Here is a 20,534-nt window from a genome sequence, read left to right on the forward strand (position 1 = left end):
CCTTTAAAGAACGCTTATTGACAAGAGGGACACTTCATAGTCAGACAAACTATTTTAATGACAAGCTGGGGAAGACTTTTCCTTGGATTGCATCATCGTATAAAAATCGGGCAAAACAACTTTGTTGAGACACACAAATCACACATATTGGTGGCAGTTAAATTAAGGGATGGTCTGGTACTGGGGGGGGGGGGGGGGGGGGGGGGGGAGCATCAAGCTGCCTGCGGCTTTTGGAGAGGAGGTAAACGTCAGTCCTACAGATGTAAAGCACGGTGGACCTCCTCCGTGTGTCCTGAGAGAGTCCTCCCGGGGCCCCCGTGGCAAGGGCCCCCCGTGTGTGCGGCCCCGTGCCGGGCCAGGTCCGGCAGAGGGGAGCCGGGCAGGTGGCGGCTGCTGGTGACGGGGGCGCGGGGGGGCCGCAGCAGCTCCACCACGGCGAGAGCCGGCTTAGAGCGCCTGCGTCGCCACGCCCGCCTCCCCGCCCGGCCGGCGCCGGACGAGGACGAGGGCTGGGTGGCCGTCGCCGGGGGCAACGGGGACAGCCCCGGGCAGAGCCCCCGGGGGCAGACCCCGGCCGCCACGCCGCAGAAGGAGGGCTCGTCGGAGTGGGAGGAGCTCCCCTCCGAGCTGCCCTCTGAGCGGTAGTCCGTGAAGGCGGGCCGCAGCGTCCGCACCCAGTGGCCGCCCGCCGAGCCCGACGGCAAGGCGCCGATGCAGGTCAGCGGGGGCAGGGCGCCGGGGGGGCGCGCCACGGCCTGGGACCACGGGGCGGGCGCGTCGGTGGGGTCTGCCGGGACCCCCCCCTCAACGCTCGCTCTGCTGACCTCCTGATGGATCGACTGCAACCACGCAGAGAGAAGGCACACGTCAGGAGAGGGGCCGAGGTGAGGAGGGAGAGGAGAGAGGAGGAGCTATAGAGGTATAGAGGTAGAGAGGTAGAGGTGGAGGTGTAGAGGTATAGAGGTAGAGAGGTAGAGACGTGTAGAGAGGTGGAGGTGTAGAGGTATAGCGGTATAGAGGTAGAGAGGTGGAGGTGTAGAGGTATAGAGGTAGAGAGGTGGAGGTGTAGAGGTATAGCGGTATAGAGGTAGAGAGGTGGAGGTGTAGAGGTATAGAGGTAGAGAGGTGGAGGTGTAGAGGTATAGAGGTAGAGAGGTGGAGGTGTAGAGGTATAGAGGTATCGAGGTAGAGAGGTGGAGAGGTGGAGGTGTGGAGGTGTAGAGGTGTAGAGTTGGAGAGGTGGAGAGGAATCAACTATTTCAACCATTTGTAAACGACATTGCCTCTATGGATGTTGTCTTTATTTATCATTGTTCTGTCCTTGAATGGGTCAGGGTTCAGACTTCAGACGCAGTGTTTCGGTTACTTACCGCTTTGTTGTCTGTAGATTCCTGAGGGCAATCCTTTGGAGGGTCTGGATAAATAATAGAGACATATTTTTGGAGTAAATGCTTGTATTACACTGATCCTTACATTTCGGTACATAAAATGAATGCTAGAAATCAGAGTCATTATCAATCAAAACCCCAACGCAGGTCGACCCCAGCCAAAAGGATCTGGGTTTTAACCCAATATCCACAGTCCCACCACTTACATAGTCGCATTCAAGAACGCTTAAAATCTCATTAACTATTTTGTCATCATGGATGTATATCCAGCCTGTGACGTCCCCAGAGTGGGCAGACAGTACCGTCTTTAGATCAGTACACTACAAAGACATGGGGTCACGTGTCTACATGCTGAGGATGCCACTGCAGTTAACCCGGTGAATTACAAAGCCAAGTTGAAGGGAATGCATTAGCATAATATATAATAAAATAAATATATTCGATTTTTTAATGTGGCAACTTTTTCATTCTGAATACTTGTCCTGCTGTTGAATTTTACATATGCCTAGAATTTGAATTGTGAATGAACTGTAATATTCAATGTGAAGCCCCAAGAGGTTACTTGATGGACACTCTTTTCGGATAAGACTCCACATCTATACCTCATCTCAAGAGGGGGTCTACCTGTAGCCAGCTGGAAGGGGTCACAGTGGAGGAGAGGATAGGAAGCACGCCTGGGCAAGAGGACATCACCACACACTGACTTCAATGGTCTGTCAGGAAGGAAACATTAAGAAAGGCACATGACCTACTGCTGAACCACGCAGCGTTCAGACCATTCCACTGTTTAAGATCTGATTGTGTAGACTGGGTAGCCCCGCCCATTCTGCCGTTGATTTGAGTTCGCCCTGCACTAGGGTCTGGAGAAGAGCAATACATTTCTTTCTGCTGCCAATATGTTTTTGCGGGAGCCAATCACCAAGCTGGCTTTTCCCCTTGGCGCGCTATTGGCTGTTTTAACACAATGACGACAGCAGGGAAGCGACGGCAAGCAGCCAACCGCGTACAGAGTCAGTTGAACTAGGCCCGTTGATCGCGCCTCTTGTGCTGAAGAAGATGACAGCAGCTTCCCCAGACCAACGTGCATTCTACGATTGAGGTTGGTCTGGCAATGGCCTGACTACTGATTATGGTCTCCCTCCACCGTCTATAATATTTATCCATCATCTCTAATGCATCAACATTTTACTGATTTTATTATGTATAAATAGATTTTGTCATGTCTACATTTTGTTTTAAATGTTTTTTGATATCATGGTCCTGTACTTCCTGTTGTTGCACCACCATTTCCCATCTGGGATGAATATAGTACATCTTATTTTAGATTCCATGGCGGGATATATTAGGCGGTGGTTGTCCCAGTTACCTCTCAGGGCAGCAGTGGCTGCTTTGGCTCCTGGACAGAGGCCTAAACTCTTGGCTCTGGGAAGGCGGTCTTGGTGGTGGTGGTGGTGGTAGGGGTGGGGTTGGGGCGGAGGAGGTGCTGAGGTGGGTGGCCACCACCGCAGTACCCAGCAACACACACAGCAGCAGACACATCAGCAGGTAGCTCGTTCCGTCCGACACCTGCGCACACGCGCTGAAGGTTAGCATGGGCGAGATGGTAATGAATGCTGCCACCAAACCACAGCACCACAATGGGAACATAAATAGGCCACATGCCTTTTTCATTGTTTGTATCAAGAGTTTATTCCAAACCAATATCGGTGGATCTTTACAGTTAATAAACAACGTTCTACACGGAAAGGGGAGGTGCTGGGTTGGCAGATGGTGAGAGCGGATGGCTTCCCTCATGTGGAAAGTACGTTTGGCGAGGTTGTGATTACAAAAGCGTCGTGATTGAAGAGAAAACCGACAAACCAATACCCTGATGAACTTCTTTCTCAGGACCGCTTGCTCCTCTAAGATTTTGCAACTTTCTGAAATCTTCTGATCAGATTCCCCCCAAACACGGTGACCCCACTGGGCTCAACCAATGGATGTTCAGTGACCAAACTGACACCGCAGTGAGCAGGAGACAAGTCTGTCTGCAAATGGTTGTGAGGAAACTTGTTGTGAGGTCTGCTGCCAGGCTAAGGGGTGAGTGTGGTGTGGGTGGGGTCACCTGGCTCTGCAGGAGGTGGACTCTGAGGGACAGGCCCAGCACCAGCTCAGTGATGTTCTCCAGCTGGCCTCCCAGTGCCCTGATGGAGTCCGTCTGCCGTTGCTCCTGAGGTCGGGAGGAAATCAGCCACGCATGAGAGAGACAGGTAGACAGGTTGATTATGTATCAGGGTTTTCTCTGTTTTAAACCATGAATCTACTATTATGACACACACACACACACACACACACACACACACACACACACACACACACACACACACACACACACACACACACACACACACACACACACACACACACACACACACACACACACACACACACACCCTTATATACCTTTTCTTTCTTTCACTCGAGGGAATTGACCCTACTTTGACTGTCTAAGCATTCTGTGAAAATATTTTTGTTGATGAGCTACTTTGATACATTTTAAATTGTTCGCCTTAGTAATATCAGGCCACAGCAACGATACTACCAAACAGTGGCAGTGGCTACCTGCTCCTCTGCCACACGAGACGTGTTCTGCAGCTTCAAGACCGTCTTGTTGAACGCCCTCTGCATCTCCTCCATCTGCTTCCTGTATCTGGAGGTCCAACAGGAAGTCAGCCCACATGCACCATCTCCCCGTGTGTGTGTGTGTGTGTGTGTGTGTGTGTGTGTGTGTGTGTGTGTGTGTGTGTGTGTGTGTGTGTGTGTGTGTGTGTGTGTGTGTGTGTGTGTGTGTGTGTGTGTGTGTGTGTGTGTGTGTGTGTGTGTGTGTGTGTGTGTGTGTGTGTGTGTGTGTGTGTGCCGCTCACCTCTGGCTGAGCTGCTCCAGGTAGCGTCCGCTGAGGGACATGTTCATCTCCAGGGACTTGATGCGGTTACTGAGCCTCATGAACACCGACTCCTTCAGGCTGGGCGCCTGCGCTGAATGGCTGCTGCTCGCCTGGCGAAGGTCGCTCTGCTCCCCATCACTACCCGCTCCCCCTCCATCACTTCCCGCTCCCCCTCCATCACTACCCACTACTCCACCCCCATCGTCACTACCTTCACCTCCACCATCACTACCAGCTCCTCCACCATCACTACCCACTCCTCCACCATCACTACCAGCTCCACCACCATCACGACGAGCTCCTGCACCATCACTACCAGCTCCTCCACTATCAATACCTCCACCTCCACCATCACCCGCTCCACCGTCACCATCGCCCCTAGAAAGGGGAACCAGCTCCTGGGGGAACCAGGACTCTTCGGGGTCCGTGTTGACAGGGGGCGGTGTGTGTGAGGGCCCCTTGGTCGTGTCCTGAAGCCTTTCTTTTGGAGCCACCTCAGCAGACGGAGCCGGCTCCTCCGCGGGCCACGGGGCCGGAGGGTGAGGACGACTGTCTGTGTGCGGGGAGAGCGGAACGGCCACGGCAGACTCCTGTGGCTCATTAGACTCCGCCTCCTGAGGCTCCTCCCCCTGAGGCTCCTCCTCCCGAGGCTCCTCCTCCCGAGGCTCCTCCCCCTGAGGCTCCTCCTCCTGCACACGCTCAGCTGCTCCTCTCCCAGTCCCCCCGAGAGTCTCTGCCGAGGAAGGCTGTTTGGGGGGAGGAGCAGCAGGAGGAGGAACGGGCCAGGAGGCGGTGGCCCTAGCGGCCGGGAGCATGGGCGTCTGGCCGGGCTCCAGGAGGGGCGTGGGCTGAGGACCGGGCCCTTCCACACTGCGCGCCACCACCGACCCCCCCGTGGCCTCTGAAGGACGGGGACCACTTGGTTCCCCCTCTCGTCCTTCCCCCAGGGGTGGGGCTGGTGCGAGGGGGTGGACGTTGGTCTGAGGGGCAGGCGGCGGCGTTGGGGTGGGGGTTGGGGGTGGTGTCGGCGCAGGGCAGGCGAAGGTGGGGAGGGGAGGCAGCAAGGCTGAGGAGGCTGGCGGAGGAGGAGGAGGAAGCGGAAGGGTCCCCCCCCCGGGGGTCTGGTACCCTCTCTTCTTGGACCGTGTAGCGGAGCACTGCTGCCGGAGGTACTCTGGGAAGGAGGGCGCACACGACCAGGAGGGGGACGGCAGCGAGTGGGCACAGTAGACCGAGGTCATCTCCTCCTCCTCCTCCTCTTCCTCTTCCAGGAGGATAATGGTGGGGCCAATTGGTTCTTCCTCCTCGTGTGGCAGTGGAGTGACGATCTGATCCTCCTCCGAGGGAGGGGGCTCAGGATGGGTGGGCTCTGTGGGGACCTCCTCGAGGGAGAGGGTCTCTTCTGGAGAGGGGGTCCCATCTGGAGAGAGGGTCCCTTCTGGAGAGGGGATCCCAACCGGAGAGCGGGTCTCTTCTGGAGAGAGGGTCCCTTCTGGAGAGGGGATCCCATCTGGAGAGAGGGTCTCTTCTGGAGAGGGGCTCTCTTCTGGAGAAGGGGTCTCTTCTGGAGACGGGGTCTCTTCTTCCAGAGAGATGCCCGTGTCGGCGAGGCCTTCCATCCCTTCAGCTTCATGCCTGGAAACGCATCAGAGGGAGAAGAAGGGCGATGCAGAGGAGAAACAACAGTTGACTAAACAGTGATGTGGAAGCTTTACACTCCTTACAGGGTAGAGGATCAGTGTGCTTCTGTAAGCCATGATATTGGTAGACCAGACAATGTCATTGCTTTGGCTGAAAATGTCTAGTTAAGCTGACAAGGGACAAAGTACCTAGTCAGTACCTTTTTGTTACCTAGTACCAGCTATGTCATGTCACCTGCCATAATATTTAACATAATTACGCGAATACAGACTGCATCGTACATAAGCCACACTTGGTAACTTCAAAAAATAAACCTGTACAAAGGCTCCAGTAACAAATCCAATCCAATTTGAAGTACTTTAAATCATATGCCAAGGCCTGACAAGTTGCTGAAAGCTGCAAAGCCTCAAAGACACACTTTGGATTTGAACTTTATTTGAAGTGTTTTGCATTGAAAAGCTGCAGCATCACAAATCACTGAGTCTGTGAATAGCCTTTGAGATTCTGTGAAGTTTAGATCTAAGGATTTCTGTGTGCTTGGCAGGATAGTGTCAAAGGCGTACATGCGGGGCTTGATACTGCGGCCAAAATGGTCATGTTTGAGTCCTTTTGGATGCAAGGCAATCTTTTCCTAGGTCATGTCGGCGCCAGTTAAACAATATCCAGCCCAATAGTAGGGGTGAGCCATCAAGCAACATTTTAAATAGGGCTGTAGGGACAAATACATTTAATTAGGAAATGGTGGAGTTGGTTAAAACTCTACTTTTATTGGAATCACGCATCAAAAAGCCAAACTGCAATATAATGTCTGTTTCGGTAGAGCTTCAGTGTAAAGCGGGTCGCACAGTCCTTTCACCGTCGCAAGGCGCCTCTAAATTAAATGTATTATTATTATTATTATTAGAAAGGAGGAGGGCCGGAGGCTCTTGTAGTGTGTTAATATAACGAGAGGTACTGATGGCGCTGTGACGCATGTTGGTAGTCCTAAGAAGGACCGGAGGCCCTTGTTCTGTGTTTAATATAACGAGTGGTACTGATGGCGCTGTGACGCGTGTCATAACGCGGCGCATGTGCTAACCACTTGAGGTCCAATAAGACACACTCCTTTGACCATGAAACTAAAAGGGGGGGCCATTAAATGAACTGTTCTCCATGACGGATTCACAGAAAATAGAAAAAACAGACTTTTTTTTGCACGAATAGCAGTCGGTAACCTGGTCAGCCTATTTGTGCCAGTGGAGGATTTTCATTCAGCGAATATTTATCGTGTCATAATACTTTTGAACGTAGTTTGCATAGAATAAAGGGCATAATCTGTGTGGAGTGGACCGCCTGGTCATACACCTCTTTGTAGATAGTCTCTATTCACGTAATTACAGTATTGTTATTAATAATGATACTCACCCTGGGAGAGAGTTTGGCGTTGTGATTGTTTGAGTCTGATTCATTGAGTCCTGCTCTGATAGTTCGGTAGAGTCCACCTCCTGGGTCGAAGCGTTGCCTTCAAAACGTTAACCAGAAAGATAAACAAACAATTAAAGAAGGCAATGACACAGAACCTGCAGAAGAAGGTATAAAAGACCCCCAAGAGTCTGGTAATCAAAGGATTAAAGACTACGTCTTACCTCCACCCAGAACGTTGACAGCAAAGTCTGTCACCATGTTCAGAAGGACCTCTGGAGTGACAAGAGCGTTAAACTCAAAGCACATTGTTATAATAGCGGCTATTCACGTGATTGGCTGGGAAGTAGAAATGTGTCACGACTTACCCTTGGCTGAACCAATCAGATCTTTGGAAAACTTCAATTCACCAGCCACATACCCAGGAGGATATTCTTGGGAGATTCAGATATTTGGATTTACAAGACGTCTACAAATCGGTCGCTACATTTCAAGAGTACTTTGCTGCAGTGATTTGTAAGCAATATAATTGTTATTAGCTAAAAACAATAATTCTCCCACACTAAAATAGGGTACAACGGGTTGCCATTTCATTCATGCACTAACAACTCAGGAACGCAGTTTAAACATCAATTTGGACTTTGGACAGATGTTCTTCCTAACCTTTAGCATTAGTATCTGGGTGTGTGGGTCATACAAACTCACCCAGGTCAAAGTCCTGGTCGTCGGTCCGATCGTGTGGATCCGTGTTCTCCTCGTATTCCTCCACCATGCTGGTTCCAAACACCCTGCAAGGTCAAAGGTCTTCTGTGAGCAGCATTCTCCCCACCATGAGCTTAACCAACTCAAAAGGTGAATCCTTAACTCCTTTATCTCAGAGAGCCACTAGAGGGCAGACTGAGCTCAGGTTATAACGGGGCTAAGTCCCGCCCACCTTATGATTCACGCTTGCACATTAGAAGACGGAAAAGTTGTGCCAATGCAGCAAGAGCCAGACAGCTCCATTTTAAGTTTAATTTGTATTCGCCAGGAAATAATCCTGCCAGGGTTTGTCTGATTTAGATATAATTTTCCATCAAGGAATATTTAATTGGTATAAAAAAATAGTACAACTACGTCCGTGCAGAAAATTAAACAGATTGAAACATATTATAGTAGGATAGCTATTTCTGCTGCTTTTTGCTCCTTCTATGAGCAACATTCTACAAAAATGTCACTATTATGAACTTTTTCAACCAATTAGATTCATTTCTGGATTCGAAAAGTTATATTTTAATTAAAAAGAAACTGCAATCTCAACTTCCTAAATTAGCTCCATTGTGTCCCATATAACTCCTTCTGTTTCTAAGGTCCAGGCGTAACGCAGGAGAAGGGCCTCCTCACTACAGAAGAGGAACAATATGATGCCTTGTGCCATAGGGAAGAAGTGTCAAACATCTCTCGTTGAAGGTTGCCTTCTCATTTAAAATGCATTGATCAGCCCCCATTGCAATGCTGACCATCCCATGAAGGAGGGATCCCCCACTCTGCGTACCTCCTCAAGATGTCTTCCTTGCTAATTAATTAATCATTATACAAATTATTTTCCCCACAGAAAATTACATTATTGGCTGTTGCTAAACGATAGGAATTCTGCCTATCTATTGTTTGAATTAAATATCTAGCGCTGTTTACATTACGTTGCTTAAAACACGTTGAATGTTTAACAGAGCCATGTTATGACATGGAAAGTGTCACCAATGTCATAGTTCATTCTAGAATTCAATCCCAGTAATTATTTTTGTTAAAGGGTTAGTGGGAAATTGTACCTGTTCCTCAGATTTGTAAATATACCACTATATGACGATATTACTCTCCCTCCCTAAGGTACTAACCAGTAGGCTTGTTTGAGGCGTTTCAGGAAAGAGGGAGAAGATTATGAATAACAAGAATATGACTGAGAAAGTTAATATAATTGCTAATAATTAAATGAAAAAATGAAAATTCACAGAACAAGAGTAAGCAAATTTATGTTTTGATTGGCCCCCCTAGTTGAGTGCGTGATTTTTAATTAACCTAGGTAAAATCAATTATTAGACCGTTCTTACCTTACAAGGCTTAGAGGACAGAAATGTTCTGAGCCAAAGTGAGAGACCAGCTCTACCTACGGAGAAAACATCACATTAAAATAAATAGGATTAACAGTACCAAAGAGTATTCTTGATTATTTGAACACACACACACACACACACACACACACACACACACACACACACACACACACACACACACACACACACACACACACACACACACACACACACACACACACACACACACACACACACACCTTGATGTATTTGGAGAACATCTGAAGAAGGGGATGCAGAGAGAAGAGGAGCAGAGAGGAGAACAAAAAGGAGAAGTAAGGGCAGGCAAATGCATTGAGAACCGTCGGTGCACATCTGGAGAAGTAAGCCAGGCAAGAGCTCAGTATATAAGGAGGAGACGGGGTATACTATGGTTTAACTTATGTCTGTCGTAGCATCAGCTTGGTCAATGAATATTTACTTGACTAGCTGTGTCTGTTCTGGTTCACTGACATGCCTAAACCGAACCGACACATTTAGTTCATTGACACATGACTCAATTTAGGAGCAACACCTGGTTTGTTTCCGACCGACAAAAGAGACACTTCCAAAGCAACTTCCATCTTATTCCAGATACAGATCACTGAGCAGCCAGCACACGACACAACACAACAATGACAGTGTATCCCTCTGCCGCCGCACTGCCCACACTGACCTTGATGTATTTGGCATACAGGTGCTCATCCAATGGGAAGCTCTGGACTGTGCGCTCATCCCTCCCATGAAAGGTGCCTAGTTTCAACCACTTATTGGTCGGATACCTTTAAGGAAGAACATTATTGGCCGGGACGGTCCTGTTTAGTAGGTTTGATCCATGATGTGTTCAGGGATGAAGATTCAATTAAAATGCAGATTTTAGTCACCGCAATCCCGACCTTGTATGATATTTGACGTTAAAGTGCTTCGTAAGAAAAATAAGAACACTTGAAGAGAGAAGTTCCATCTATGTAATAAAGCCTTGCACCTCCTGTACCAAGGTGTGGCGTTACCACGACGATGGAATATTGTTCTCACCTGTTACTGATGGAGACCAGGAAGTCCTGGGGGGTGGAGGAGAAGAGCTCAAAGTTAGCGATGTCCAACTGGGTCACCTGGATGGGCTCACAGAGCTCGATGATGAACCTGAGGGACACAACACAGTCTATGATTATTAACCTTACTCTACTACAATTTAGAGGCTTGGGTCAGAAGAATCGACCCAAACCACACAGCCAGGTACAGTGTCGCTCCGGCATATTTTTGTAGAGCGAATTAAAGGTCGATTTTGCATCACAAAGATTTAAAAGAAAGAATCTGCAATGATTACAGGGATTTGCGTTCTTTTGATAATACATGGAGTTCTTAATGCAGTGAGGCGCAATGCGGTTGCATTGTACTAAATAAACCCTTTTGTTAAGGTTCCCGTCAGCATTGGGCGGTACATGTCAGTATTTGGGTTGTGGGCAAATATGCGGCTTACTACAGAGCGGCATTTTGTGCAGGGATTCCCCATGAAGCATTGTGGCGGCTTACTGTTCCTACACAGGCCTCAAGCATGAGTAGAAGATGTATTCAGGATGAGGCAAACATTGTGTTTGTATTTATGGACACCATTGTAAATCAGCGGTAGGAGTGGCGTTATTTCATATAGCCCTTTAGAAGACTCAACACAATTGTAAATTGTTGTCATATGTGAAAAGATAATCACTGCATTCAGCCATTCATACTGTATAGATGCCGGTCTGAAATAGATAGGCGATCGCTGTCACAATGCTTCATGGGAAATCCCTGCTGTGTAGAACAAACCAAATCCGTTGGCACGGAGTTAGACATCAAGGTATCTTTCTACCATGTGACCCCAGAGGGGCTCCGTGTAATTAAATCAAGCACATACCATATCTTATTGCTGCAGGGGTTCAGCATGTACAAGTCCATGTTCTCCTTCAGTATGGCCGACGTGCTCTGCGTACGAAAGAACCAAACAGGTAAATTGGTTAAATTCATTTGCTTCTACAACCACACACACACACACACACACACACACACACACACTCTCTTAGCTGTACATCGTGTCCGATGATGACGCTTGCTCCAGGGATGGGGGTGGGGTGGGGTGGGGGGGGGGGCGGTTCAGCGACGTTGCCGCTGGTGCTACTTCTCATGGGTGTAGAGTCCGATCCTTGAGCCGCACATTCGTCCGCAGCTGGAGAAAGGGAAAGCAGATGCCAGAAAGGCACCAGCCGCCCGCTGGTGTCTCTGGATGCGCCTCTCGGAACGTCGGCCTTGGTTGGTTTGGTGAATTTGACAAACTGCAGTAGCAAAAGTTACCTGCCAGGCTGGTCTGAGTGCCAGAGTTTCAAGCTGTGTGAGGGGGACGTTTGCTCGCTTTAGGAGGTCCCTGGTGTAGTCCTTAAAGCGCCGCTGTTGCCCTCCAGCGAGGCGCTTTGCGCCCATTAGTTGGCTGTAGAGGACTTGGCGGGGCAGGCGGTGCTCAGGCATGCGTATGGTGTGCCCAAAGGATTGGTACAGACTGGATATTGTGTTGAGGGCGTGCTGCATGGAGTCCGGGCTGTGAGTTAAGATGACACAGTCATCAGCATACTGAAGCTCACAGATTTGGCGGGTCTCTGTCTTTGTGTGGGCCTGGAGCCGACGGATGTTGAAGAGGCTTCCATCAAGGCGGTATTCCACATGGACACCGTCTTCATGTCCCATGACACTGTGAAAGAGGCAGGTGATGGCAGAGAGGACGATGTTATAGAGCACCGGAGCCAAGACACAGTCTTGCCTCACCCCAACGTTTACCTTGAAAAACTCTGACTGGAGTTCTCCTGTGAGCACTCTGGCTTGCATCCCGTCATGCAGCTGCTGTAAGATGATAAGAAACTTGGGTGGTACCCCAAGTTTGCACAGGTATTTCCAGAGCAACTCACGGTTGACTGTGTCAAATGCTTTGCTGAGGTCGATGAAGGCTATGTAAAGGTCTTTGTGATGCTCTCGGCTCTTCTCCAGCAGCTGCCTCAAGAAAGAAACCATGTCTGTCGTGGATCTGGTCTTACGGAAACCACACTGTGTTTCCAGAAGCACACCTTCTGAGATGTGCTCAACCAATCTGCTGAGCATGATCTTGGCCAGGACTTTCCCTGCGATGGAGAGGAGAGATATCTCGTGGCGGTCCTCGAAGAGTGTGGACCCATTAGCTGATCGGACTGCCCGCTTCATTGTACTGGCCTTCCTGGGGCTGTACAATGTTTTTATGGCATTGTAAAAGCCTTGAGTGTTGTTGCAATCTGCCAGGTTCTGGATCTCTTGCGCCTATTCCACCCACCAGGTGTACTCCATATTCTGGAGGGCTCGCTGGGTTGCTGTTCTTGCAGCAGTAAAGGTGGTTTTAAGGGTGGGAGATCCAGGGCAGGACAGGAGAGCTTTGTGGGCCTCATGCTTGGTTTTTAGGAGTGACTGTATCGCAGCTGAGTTACAGTCAAACCAGTCCTGGTGACGTTTCCTTGACTGACCGAGCACCTCTACGGCTGCGCTATGAATAGCCTGGCCAGTCGGCTGATTCCTCCGGGATCTTATAGAGGTTTTCAGCAAGGAGCCGTCGAAGGTTGTCTTTGGTGGTGGGGCAGTTCAGCGCTGTACGGTTGAGTATCTTGGAGCTGTCCTCGGGCCACGGGGCTGAATGCTAATGAGTAGTTTAGATCTGACCATGAGGTGGTCAGTCTAGCACTCAGCTCCGCGCATGACACGGGTGGTCAGGACATATTTTCTGTCCTTTTCCCGGTCAATCACAAAGTCAAGGAGATGACAATGTTTTGAGCGGGGGTGCTGCCAGGTGATCTAAAGCCTGTTCTTCATCTGGAAGATGGTGTTGGTTATGACCAGCTGGTGCTCTGCACAGAGGGAGAGGAGTCTGAGCCCGTCATGGTTCATCTTCCCCAGTCCATGCTGGCCAATGACTTTACTCCATACCAGGTGCTCCGTGAAATCTCCCATGAGTATGAGCCTGTCCGTAGCCTGGGTTTTCTGTAATATGGCATCAAGAGCTCTGTAGAAATCCTCTTTGATGTTATGCTCGGCATCAAGAGTTGGTGCATATGCACTGATGAGGGTGTCAAAGCGTTCCTTTGCCAGGGGAATACGCCATGTCATCAGTCGTTCATTGATGCCGATGGGGGATACCGGAATGCGCTGCAGCAGTTTAGACTTCACAGCAAAGCCAACTCCATGATTACGGCGAGTGCCTTCGGGGACCCCCTTCCAGAAGAAGGTGTACCCAGCGCCAACCTCTGACAGGGAGTCCTATCCATGTAGTCTTGTCTCGCTGAGACCTGCTATGTCAATGTTGTATCTTGCAAGCTCCAGGGCCACCAGTGCTGTCCTGCGGTCCGGCCTGTCAGGAGTTCCAGCCAGGTCCAGCAGTGTGCAAACGTGCCACGAAGCAATGCTTACCTTATTTTTATCTTTTATTTTTCGACGCGAGGGGGGGGGCTCAGACGGTATGGTAAGCCGCCACACACAAACACAAACACACACACACACACACACACACACACACACACTTCAGTCCAGCCTACCTTGGCCTCAGGGTTGGCACCTAGGATTTTTGCGCCGCACTCCACTGAGGCGTAGTTGTTAAAGTTCTTTGGCATCTTCTTGATCAGATGGCCGCCAGCGCCCCCTTTGGTGGGGGAAGGACTAGCCTGAACTGTAAGAGACAACGAAATACAGACACTTTTTAAAATGAAAACTGATATTTTTACCCGAAGGTGGAACTGTGTTAAAGGTTACCTGAATGCCTGACTAGGTGAAGAGGGTTGTTATGACCGAGCTGTGCTATACAGCGATACAATATGGGAAATGTTTCACTTTAACAGATCCTGCCCTGATATAGCTGTCTGAAATCCTTTTCTTGTCTTTCTTATTTATAGGCTTTATTTAGGCAAGGCAAGGCAAGGCAACTTCATTTATATAGCACTTTTACTTATTATTTCCTACTGTCAGTTTGGGAAGTCCTATATCTGTGTATGTCCTGTTTTGTGAAAAATGAAAATAAACAGTTCAATGTTGTTAAGGATCAGGTAAGAGGCATCCTGCCCTAAAGGTAGGGGACATTGAACCCAGTATCTTCCTGCTGGGAGTCGAACACCATAGCCACTACACTACATGTAACTATATTGTCTGACAATATAGTTAGATCTACACTGACCGAGTAGAATTAATGTGCGGTGGTAGTAGTAGCAGCAGGATTTTTTTTCATATTGATACTTTCATTAGTTACATGCATAGGTTTCTATAATAATATATATTTATGAGCTATTTTGTGTTTAGATTGTTATTTGTGTTTATTGTATTCCATTTACTTTGACGTTTCTTGTTTGAGTTGAGTAACTAACATTTCCTCCGGGATCAACAGAGCAATCAGTGTCCTGTGTCAGTAAGAAAAAGGCCTTATGTCTCACCCTGCTCCTTCTCCACCTCCTCCATCTCCTCCATCATCTTCCTCTTCCACTCGTCGAAGGTAGGGATGTCCTCCGGGTCCTTGCCGCCCACAACGGGGTCCGTCTCGGGGGCCGCAGACGGAGGGATCGGACCCTATACCGGACCCAAACCAGGCATAAGAGAGAGCTAAAGGGGGGGGGTGGGGGCACAAGGGGGTGGGGGGGGGTCCACCAGGCTGTACCCTGACCTTGACGCTGTGTGACGCGTTGGCCCCCAGGCCAGCCTCGGAGGGTTCTGTGTGAGTCTGAGTCCCTGCAGCGTAGGCGTTTGAAGTGTTCTCCATCACCACCGGAGGACTACAGAAAGGACCAGAAACATGGTATATTGGAGGGTTGCTTCTAAAACAATGTAAACATGTGATATTCAAAAACACTTTCAGCTGCTCAAAAGAAGAAAAAAGGCCAGTAACCACACAATAACACAATAGTAAAAAGATATAAACAGATCTTTTTTTTCATATGTGTAACCATCATAGAACCCACCTGGTGTCTTTGTAGGGGTTGGGACCAGCTGAACCACAGTCGGTTGGGGGGAGAGGATCCACAACGTTCTGCTCCACTTCGGCACCACCAGAGGCATCCGGGTCTGAAACGCTGGGAGAGCAAATCGTGGGCATCGTTTTATTCACACCAAGAGAGAAGAGAGGGAACGGAACCGAGAGAGGCCAAATGGACTTGTTTAAAGAGTGTAGACCATCCACTTTGAAGCGCCACAGGTTCAGTCCACACCTGGGGTCTATGCTACATGTGGGGCCCCACCTGGGGTCCTATGCTACATGTGGGGCCCCACCTGGGGTCCTATGTTACATGTGGGGCCCCACCTGGGGTCCTATGTTACAGGTTCAGGCCCATCCTGGGTTCTATGCTACATGTGGGGCCCCACCTGGGGTCTATGCTACATGTGGGGCCCCACCTGGGGGCCTATGCTACATGTGGGGCCCGACCTGGGGGCCTATGTTACAGGTTCAGGCCCTTCCTGGGGTCCTATGCTACAAGTCAGTCCCAACCCGGGGTCCTATGCTACATGTCAGGCCCTTGCCTTGAAACAGCTTCAAGTCAAGCCAAAATGTATTTGTATATCCCTTAAATCCCAGTTACAATCTCGGTGGGTGTGTTTCACCCACCCACTAACCATTGGCCCTCTGAAGCAAGTGCAAAGACACAATACCCCAAACCCCATGAAGAAGAAACCTCGAGGAGGAGCACAAGAGATGACCCAAGAACTGAGGGTTGAACAGACGAAGAAAGGACCGTGTGGGTCTGCATGGAGAACTGAACAGCGTGAAGGCCTACCTCTCCCCGGAGGACGTGGAGGGGTTGGCTCTGGGTGGGTTAGCAGTGGAGACAGCGGAAGGAGCGGTGGCAGAAGGAGAAGACGTCTCCACCTCCCCCTGGCCCTCAGTGACTTGTGTATCCGGGGCAGGGTCTTCCGGTTCTCCCCCTGATTGTGTCGCGGGCTGTGGGCTGACAATCTCTGGCTGCACCCCTACTTCTGAGATCGGCTCTTCCCGATCCTCTGATGCTATCTGGTGGACAAGCAGAGACACGTGGAGCCTGAAATAGCAGGTACTAAAGCAAATCAATGCTTAGGTCATTTTAGTAGATCAACGTCAAATGTTCCACAAGTACAACTGACTGGACCATTGTCCTTACATCGTAAAGCTTAATACGTCGTAATTATATAGTAAAACAGACACGTCATGCACCGCTGTTTAGATAGATAGATAGCAACTTGTTTAATCCCCCGCATGTGAAATTCCTTTGTTACAACATCCCAGCAGCATTTTAAAACACAGGATAAGATGCAATAAAATAAAAAATACAAAGTGCTAATGAGCACAAAAATACCTGTTACCTACTGTTGTTTTGTTTACTCTTCAAAATCAACTAGATCTATGGCGTACATCACTTAGGACTGACCCTGACCCTTATTTCATGGTGTGGTTCTTCCTGTAATAGCATGGCGCTGTGTGAATGTGGTTAATTTATTTTGCTAGAGGGATGCGTTTCACATTGTATCGTGCCACAAAATGGAGGTCCAGGTCAGCACTGCGTTATATTAGAGGATGCATTATTAGTGCCAAGGTAAAGCGTACCCTGGTATACCTTAAGTAGGTCCAAGCCAAATCTGATGATTATAATAGAAGCCCCACACTGCATCAGCGACAGTGTTGCCATCAACACTGATCAGCACCATACCTCCTCATGGCCTTTACTTCCATCTTCTGTGTGTGCGTCTGTGTTCTGCTCTTCTTGTGGCTGCGTTCTCTGGCTCTCCATCACAGGCGGGGTGTGGGCCGCCCAGCTCTCGCCCCCCTGCAGAGAACAAGAACCAGAGGACAACCCGAGGGTTAGGAATACAGATGGGTCTGAAAAGCGTACACTGAATTGAGCACACGTTAAAATATCAAGGTGGAGTGTGGGACCGGACCCACATTACAAAGCCATGGGTACAGTTAACTGGGTCTGAGACGGTGGGGGATGAGGCAGTGTTGGTGTGGGTTAGGTATTCAACTACCAGCAGAAAGGTTCTGGGTTCAATCCCCCCCAATATCTGCAACCTACCTGTGAACAGCCTTAAGCAAGTTGCCTCAACGCCTACCTGTTCCTTAAGGCCATGTTTATGAATTCACTCTGGAGTCACTTTGGAGGCAATAGCTGCTGTTACCTTCTGAGCAGGAGACCTTTCCGCTGGCCCCCCGGGACCTTGTGTGTGTGGCTCTGTGCAGCCAACATGATAATGAAGACTGATCCTATTGGACAGAGAAAGCATAAACGGTTAAGGAACACTTGAGAGGATTGGTTCAAATATGGGTTATCACGACACCGAAAATAAACCCTCCTGGTATTTCCCTTGAACACTGGACTAGAATGAAGGGAGATTCATTATGCTTCGTAGGAGTGCAGCACAGTCTAGTAGTGAGACCTTCAAATCCCAGCCCAGAGGTTCCCCAGAGAAGCCCAGGTCACCTAACTGTTATCACCTCACCCCTACCTGCTCATTAGGGACATCTAAAAACAAATTAACCCGTATCCCTTCTGGATAGTCTAACTCAATGACTGAGTGTTATACCGCAGCAGATGAATTGGTCAAGTCTGATTGCTAACATGCTAAGGATGTGCATTACTTTTCAATTATGGGACACTTCTGTCTCAACCAGTTTCAATTCACGTCTCTGCACATTAAAAACAACAGTCGACGACACCAAGTGACCAGAAGTTTCCTTGACGACACAAAACCAATATGCTGAAAACGCTACCGATGTATATTTTGATTTAAACGGATTAAGTAAAAAGTAAAAAAAAAAAATCATTACAGATGAGAGTAACTAATAATCATTGTTGGTAACAGTAGTATATGCAAAATAAAACAGTCCAGGGTGTGTTTCAGCAGTGGGAACCTCCCCAAACCGTCGTACATTATGTTCCAAAAGTGGAACACTCTGCCGCGTTTGATTCCTTATGCAACCCTGAGTGACAAGCAGCTGCACAAATGGAATGCTCTACCGTTAAACCCACATCTGGACGTACACACGGTGCAGTGAGGAGTCGAACAGCAAGACACCGCCATGGGGCGCGTGGCTCTGGCATGACATTCCTAACCCCAATCTGTGCTGCCACCACTAAGACCCTAACCCCCAGTTGGGTCAAAGTTATGTTGTTCTGTACTATTAGTTTGTTTCATTGAATTATGCTCCACAATATATAATCCCAAGCAGCAAGGCAGAGTAAGAAGGGCCTTAGGTTTAAATAAACCAGTATCCAGGTACAGCCATAGTGTCAGCTGCCAGGTTCATGGTCTCTAGATCACTCTTGAGGGTTTTATAACGCATTACTAGGGCTGGCTGGTTTGTAGATCTGTAGAAATAAGATCAGAAATAATGTTCTGGTAGAACACACACACACACACACACACACACACACACACACACACACACACACACACACACACACACACACACACACACACACACACACACACACACACACACACAATGAAAATGGGCGTCATAAAAAGAAAGCTTGCATGAATAATTAACCAAACTGTCCTCTTAACTATCTCTCGCTTAACTATCTCCCTCTACTAATAAGGAGTGTAGCTGACTCAAATGTATACACAATAATGATGTTTCACTTGGAAATACCAACCCTATGAGATGTGTTACATTGTATTTAATTCTCCATACACTAAAAATCTATCCAAGCATTTATTGAAAAATATATACAAAACTCAAGCACTTTATTTTCTGTATTAGGTCAAACAAATCATCCTTCTGTGACAGTGTGTGTGTGTGTGTGTGTGTGTGTGTGTGTGTGTGTGTGTGTGTGTGTGTGTGTGTGTGTGTGTGTGTGTGTGTGTGTGTGTGTGTGTGTGTGTGTGTGTGTGTGTGTGTGTGATTCAGCACTTGTAAACTTCATGGCTTCCTTTAAAGGCTGTAGTACCAATAATCCCTCTCTTCCATCCCATTCAGGAACATTTGCCTGTTGACAGCTGCTGGGCCATCTGTGCACCGGGACGAGCCGGGAGACGGATCAAACACAGCCAAACCAGCCATCGTTGTCATAGCAAAAAGTCACCAGAAACCTACAATACAAGCTTGAGATTCGATTATACGTATATATATCATGTTTGACTACTGAGACAACAACCAAGTTTATCTATTCGACAGGAATAAACAATAAACGGTGTGCCATTATGATCAGAAACACAGTGAGGAGTAAACCTCGTTGTTTCTACAGGTGTAGCAGCCGAAGCTGATCCTCATTATCATGAACATAACCATAACCACACCAGCTGAAGCTGATCCTCATGATCATGAACACATCAGGTGAAGCAGCTGAGCTGACCCTCATGACCATAACCATAACCATGACCATGACCATAGATAGACACACCAGGTGATTCACAAGTCCGCTGTATCACACTGTTAAAGTTGTCGACTAGGTTAGCAAAGTTAACAGGTGAACAGGTTGTTTACATTGGATTAACCCTCCAAACCAGCAGTAGCAGTGACTGCAGTAGTCTCGTTCCGCTAACTAACACATGACACTATGTAATAATACTATGTAATAACACTACGGAATCAGATGATAGCGCTGACAACTTACCAACAGACAGAAACTACAACCAGCCACACTGACACAGAGCGCCTTAATAATGTCGTCCTCATCATCCCCCTGCTGGGACACACATCATGGCTTTGTAACTCTATATTCCTTCCATCTTCTGTCCTTTGCAGGCCATATATTAAATAAAGCCGAATTAAATCAACGGGTTTGTATGATCCTTGATGTCAGATCTCAAACAGTAAACCTGCTTCTGTCGTGTCTATCCTACTGTCTAGTGTTGCCAGATTGGGCCAGATTTCCTGACTAACGTTGCAACAATGACTGGAGTGCGCTTTAGCCGCTGTTGCCAGGTGGGCGGGCAATCTGGCCAAATCTGGCAACAACGGTTCTGTCATCCCGTGACGTCCAATCAGAAGGCAGCAGAGCTGTTGCGCAGTTCAGTCCCAAATTGGATGGGGCGTGTTTTGCGACCTCAGACGCCGCGCAGGGGCGGAGCTTTAT

General features: G+C 48.6%; 1 protein-coding gene across 1 annotated transcript; it reads right to left on the bottom strand.

Annotated features, from left to right (window-relative positions):
• Positions 1 to 211: 211 nt before the first annotated feature.
• Positions 212 to 20,318, bottom strand: LOC130387929 (SUN domain-containing ossification factor-like). The gene is made up of 24 exons (XM_056597221.1): positions 20,073 to 20,318; positions 17,632 to 17,716; positions 17,163 to 17,279; positions 16,257 to 16,489; positions 15,447 to 15,557; positions 15,152 to 15,260; positions 14,925 to 15,057; positions 14,040 to 14,170; positions 11,357 to 11,424; positions 10,498 to 10,605; positions 10,139 to 10,244; positions 9,684 to 9,704; positions 9,442 to 9,497; positions 8,060 to 8,142; positions 7,723 to 7,788; positions 7,579 to 7,629; positions 7,358 to 7,454; positions 4,292 to 5,947; positions 3,990 to 4,077; positions 3,493 to 3,597; positions 2,755 to 2,954; positions 2,013 to 2,101; positions 1,371 to 1,414; positions 212 to 839 (listed from the first exon to the last, which is right to left on the bottom strand). Exons 1-24 carry the CDS (start codon positions 20,135 to 20,137, stop codon positions 255 to 257), a joined length of 4,407 nt encoding a protein of 1,468 aa, XP_056453196.1. The 5' UTR covers positions 20,138 to 20,318; the 3' UTR covers positions 212 to 254.
• Positions 20,319 to 20,534: the final 216 nt, after the last annotated feature.

Source organism: Gadus chalcogrammus, chromosome 8, assembly GCF_026213295.1.
Source record: "Gadus chalcogrammus isolate NIFS_2021 chromosome 8, NIFS_Gcha_1.0, whole genome shotgun sequence".
In the NCBI taxonomy this organism is placed as follows: domain Eukaryota; kingdom Metazoa; phylum Chordata; class Actinopteri; order Gadiformes; family Gadidae; genus Gadus; species Gadus chalcogrammus.

What these genes read in the sequence shown, in the direction of transcription:
- LOC130387929 (XM_056597221.1), bottom strand. Translation starts at nt 20,137, where the DNA reads ATGATGAGGACGACATTATTAAGGCGCTCTGTGTCAGTGTGGCTGGTT. An exon ending in TGTCCTCTAAGCCTTGTAAG is followed by an intron (nt 8,143 to 9,441) that starts GTAAGAACGGTC and finishes TTGACCTTGCAG; the next exon opens with GGTGTTTGGAACCAGCATGG. An exon ending in ACGCCAAACTCTCTCCCAGG is followed by an intron (nt 5,948 to 7,357) that starts GTGAGTATCATT and finishes ATGCGTTTCCAG; the next exon opens with GCATGAAGCTGAAGGGATGG.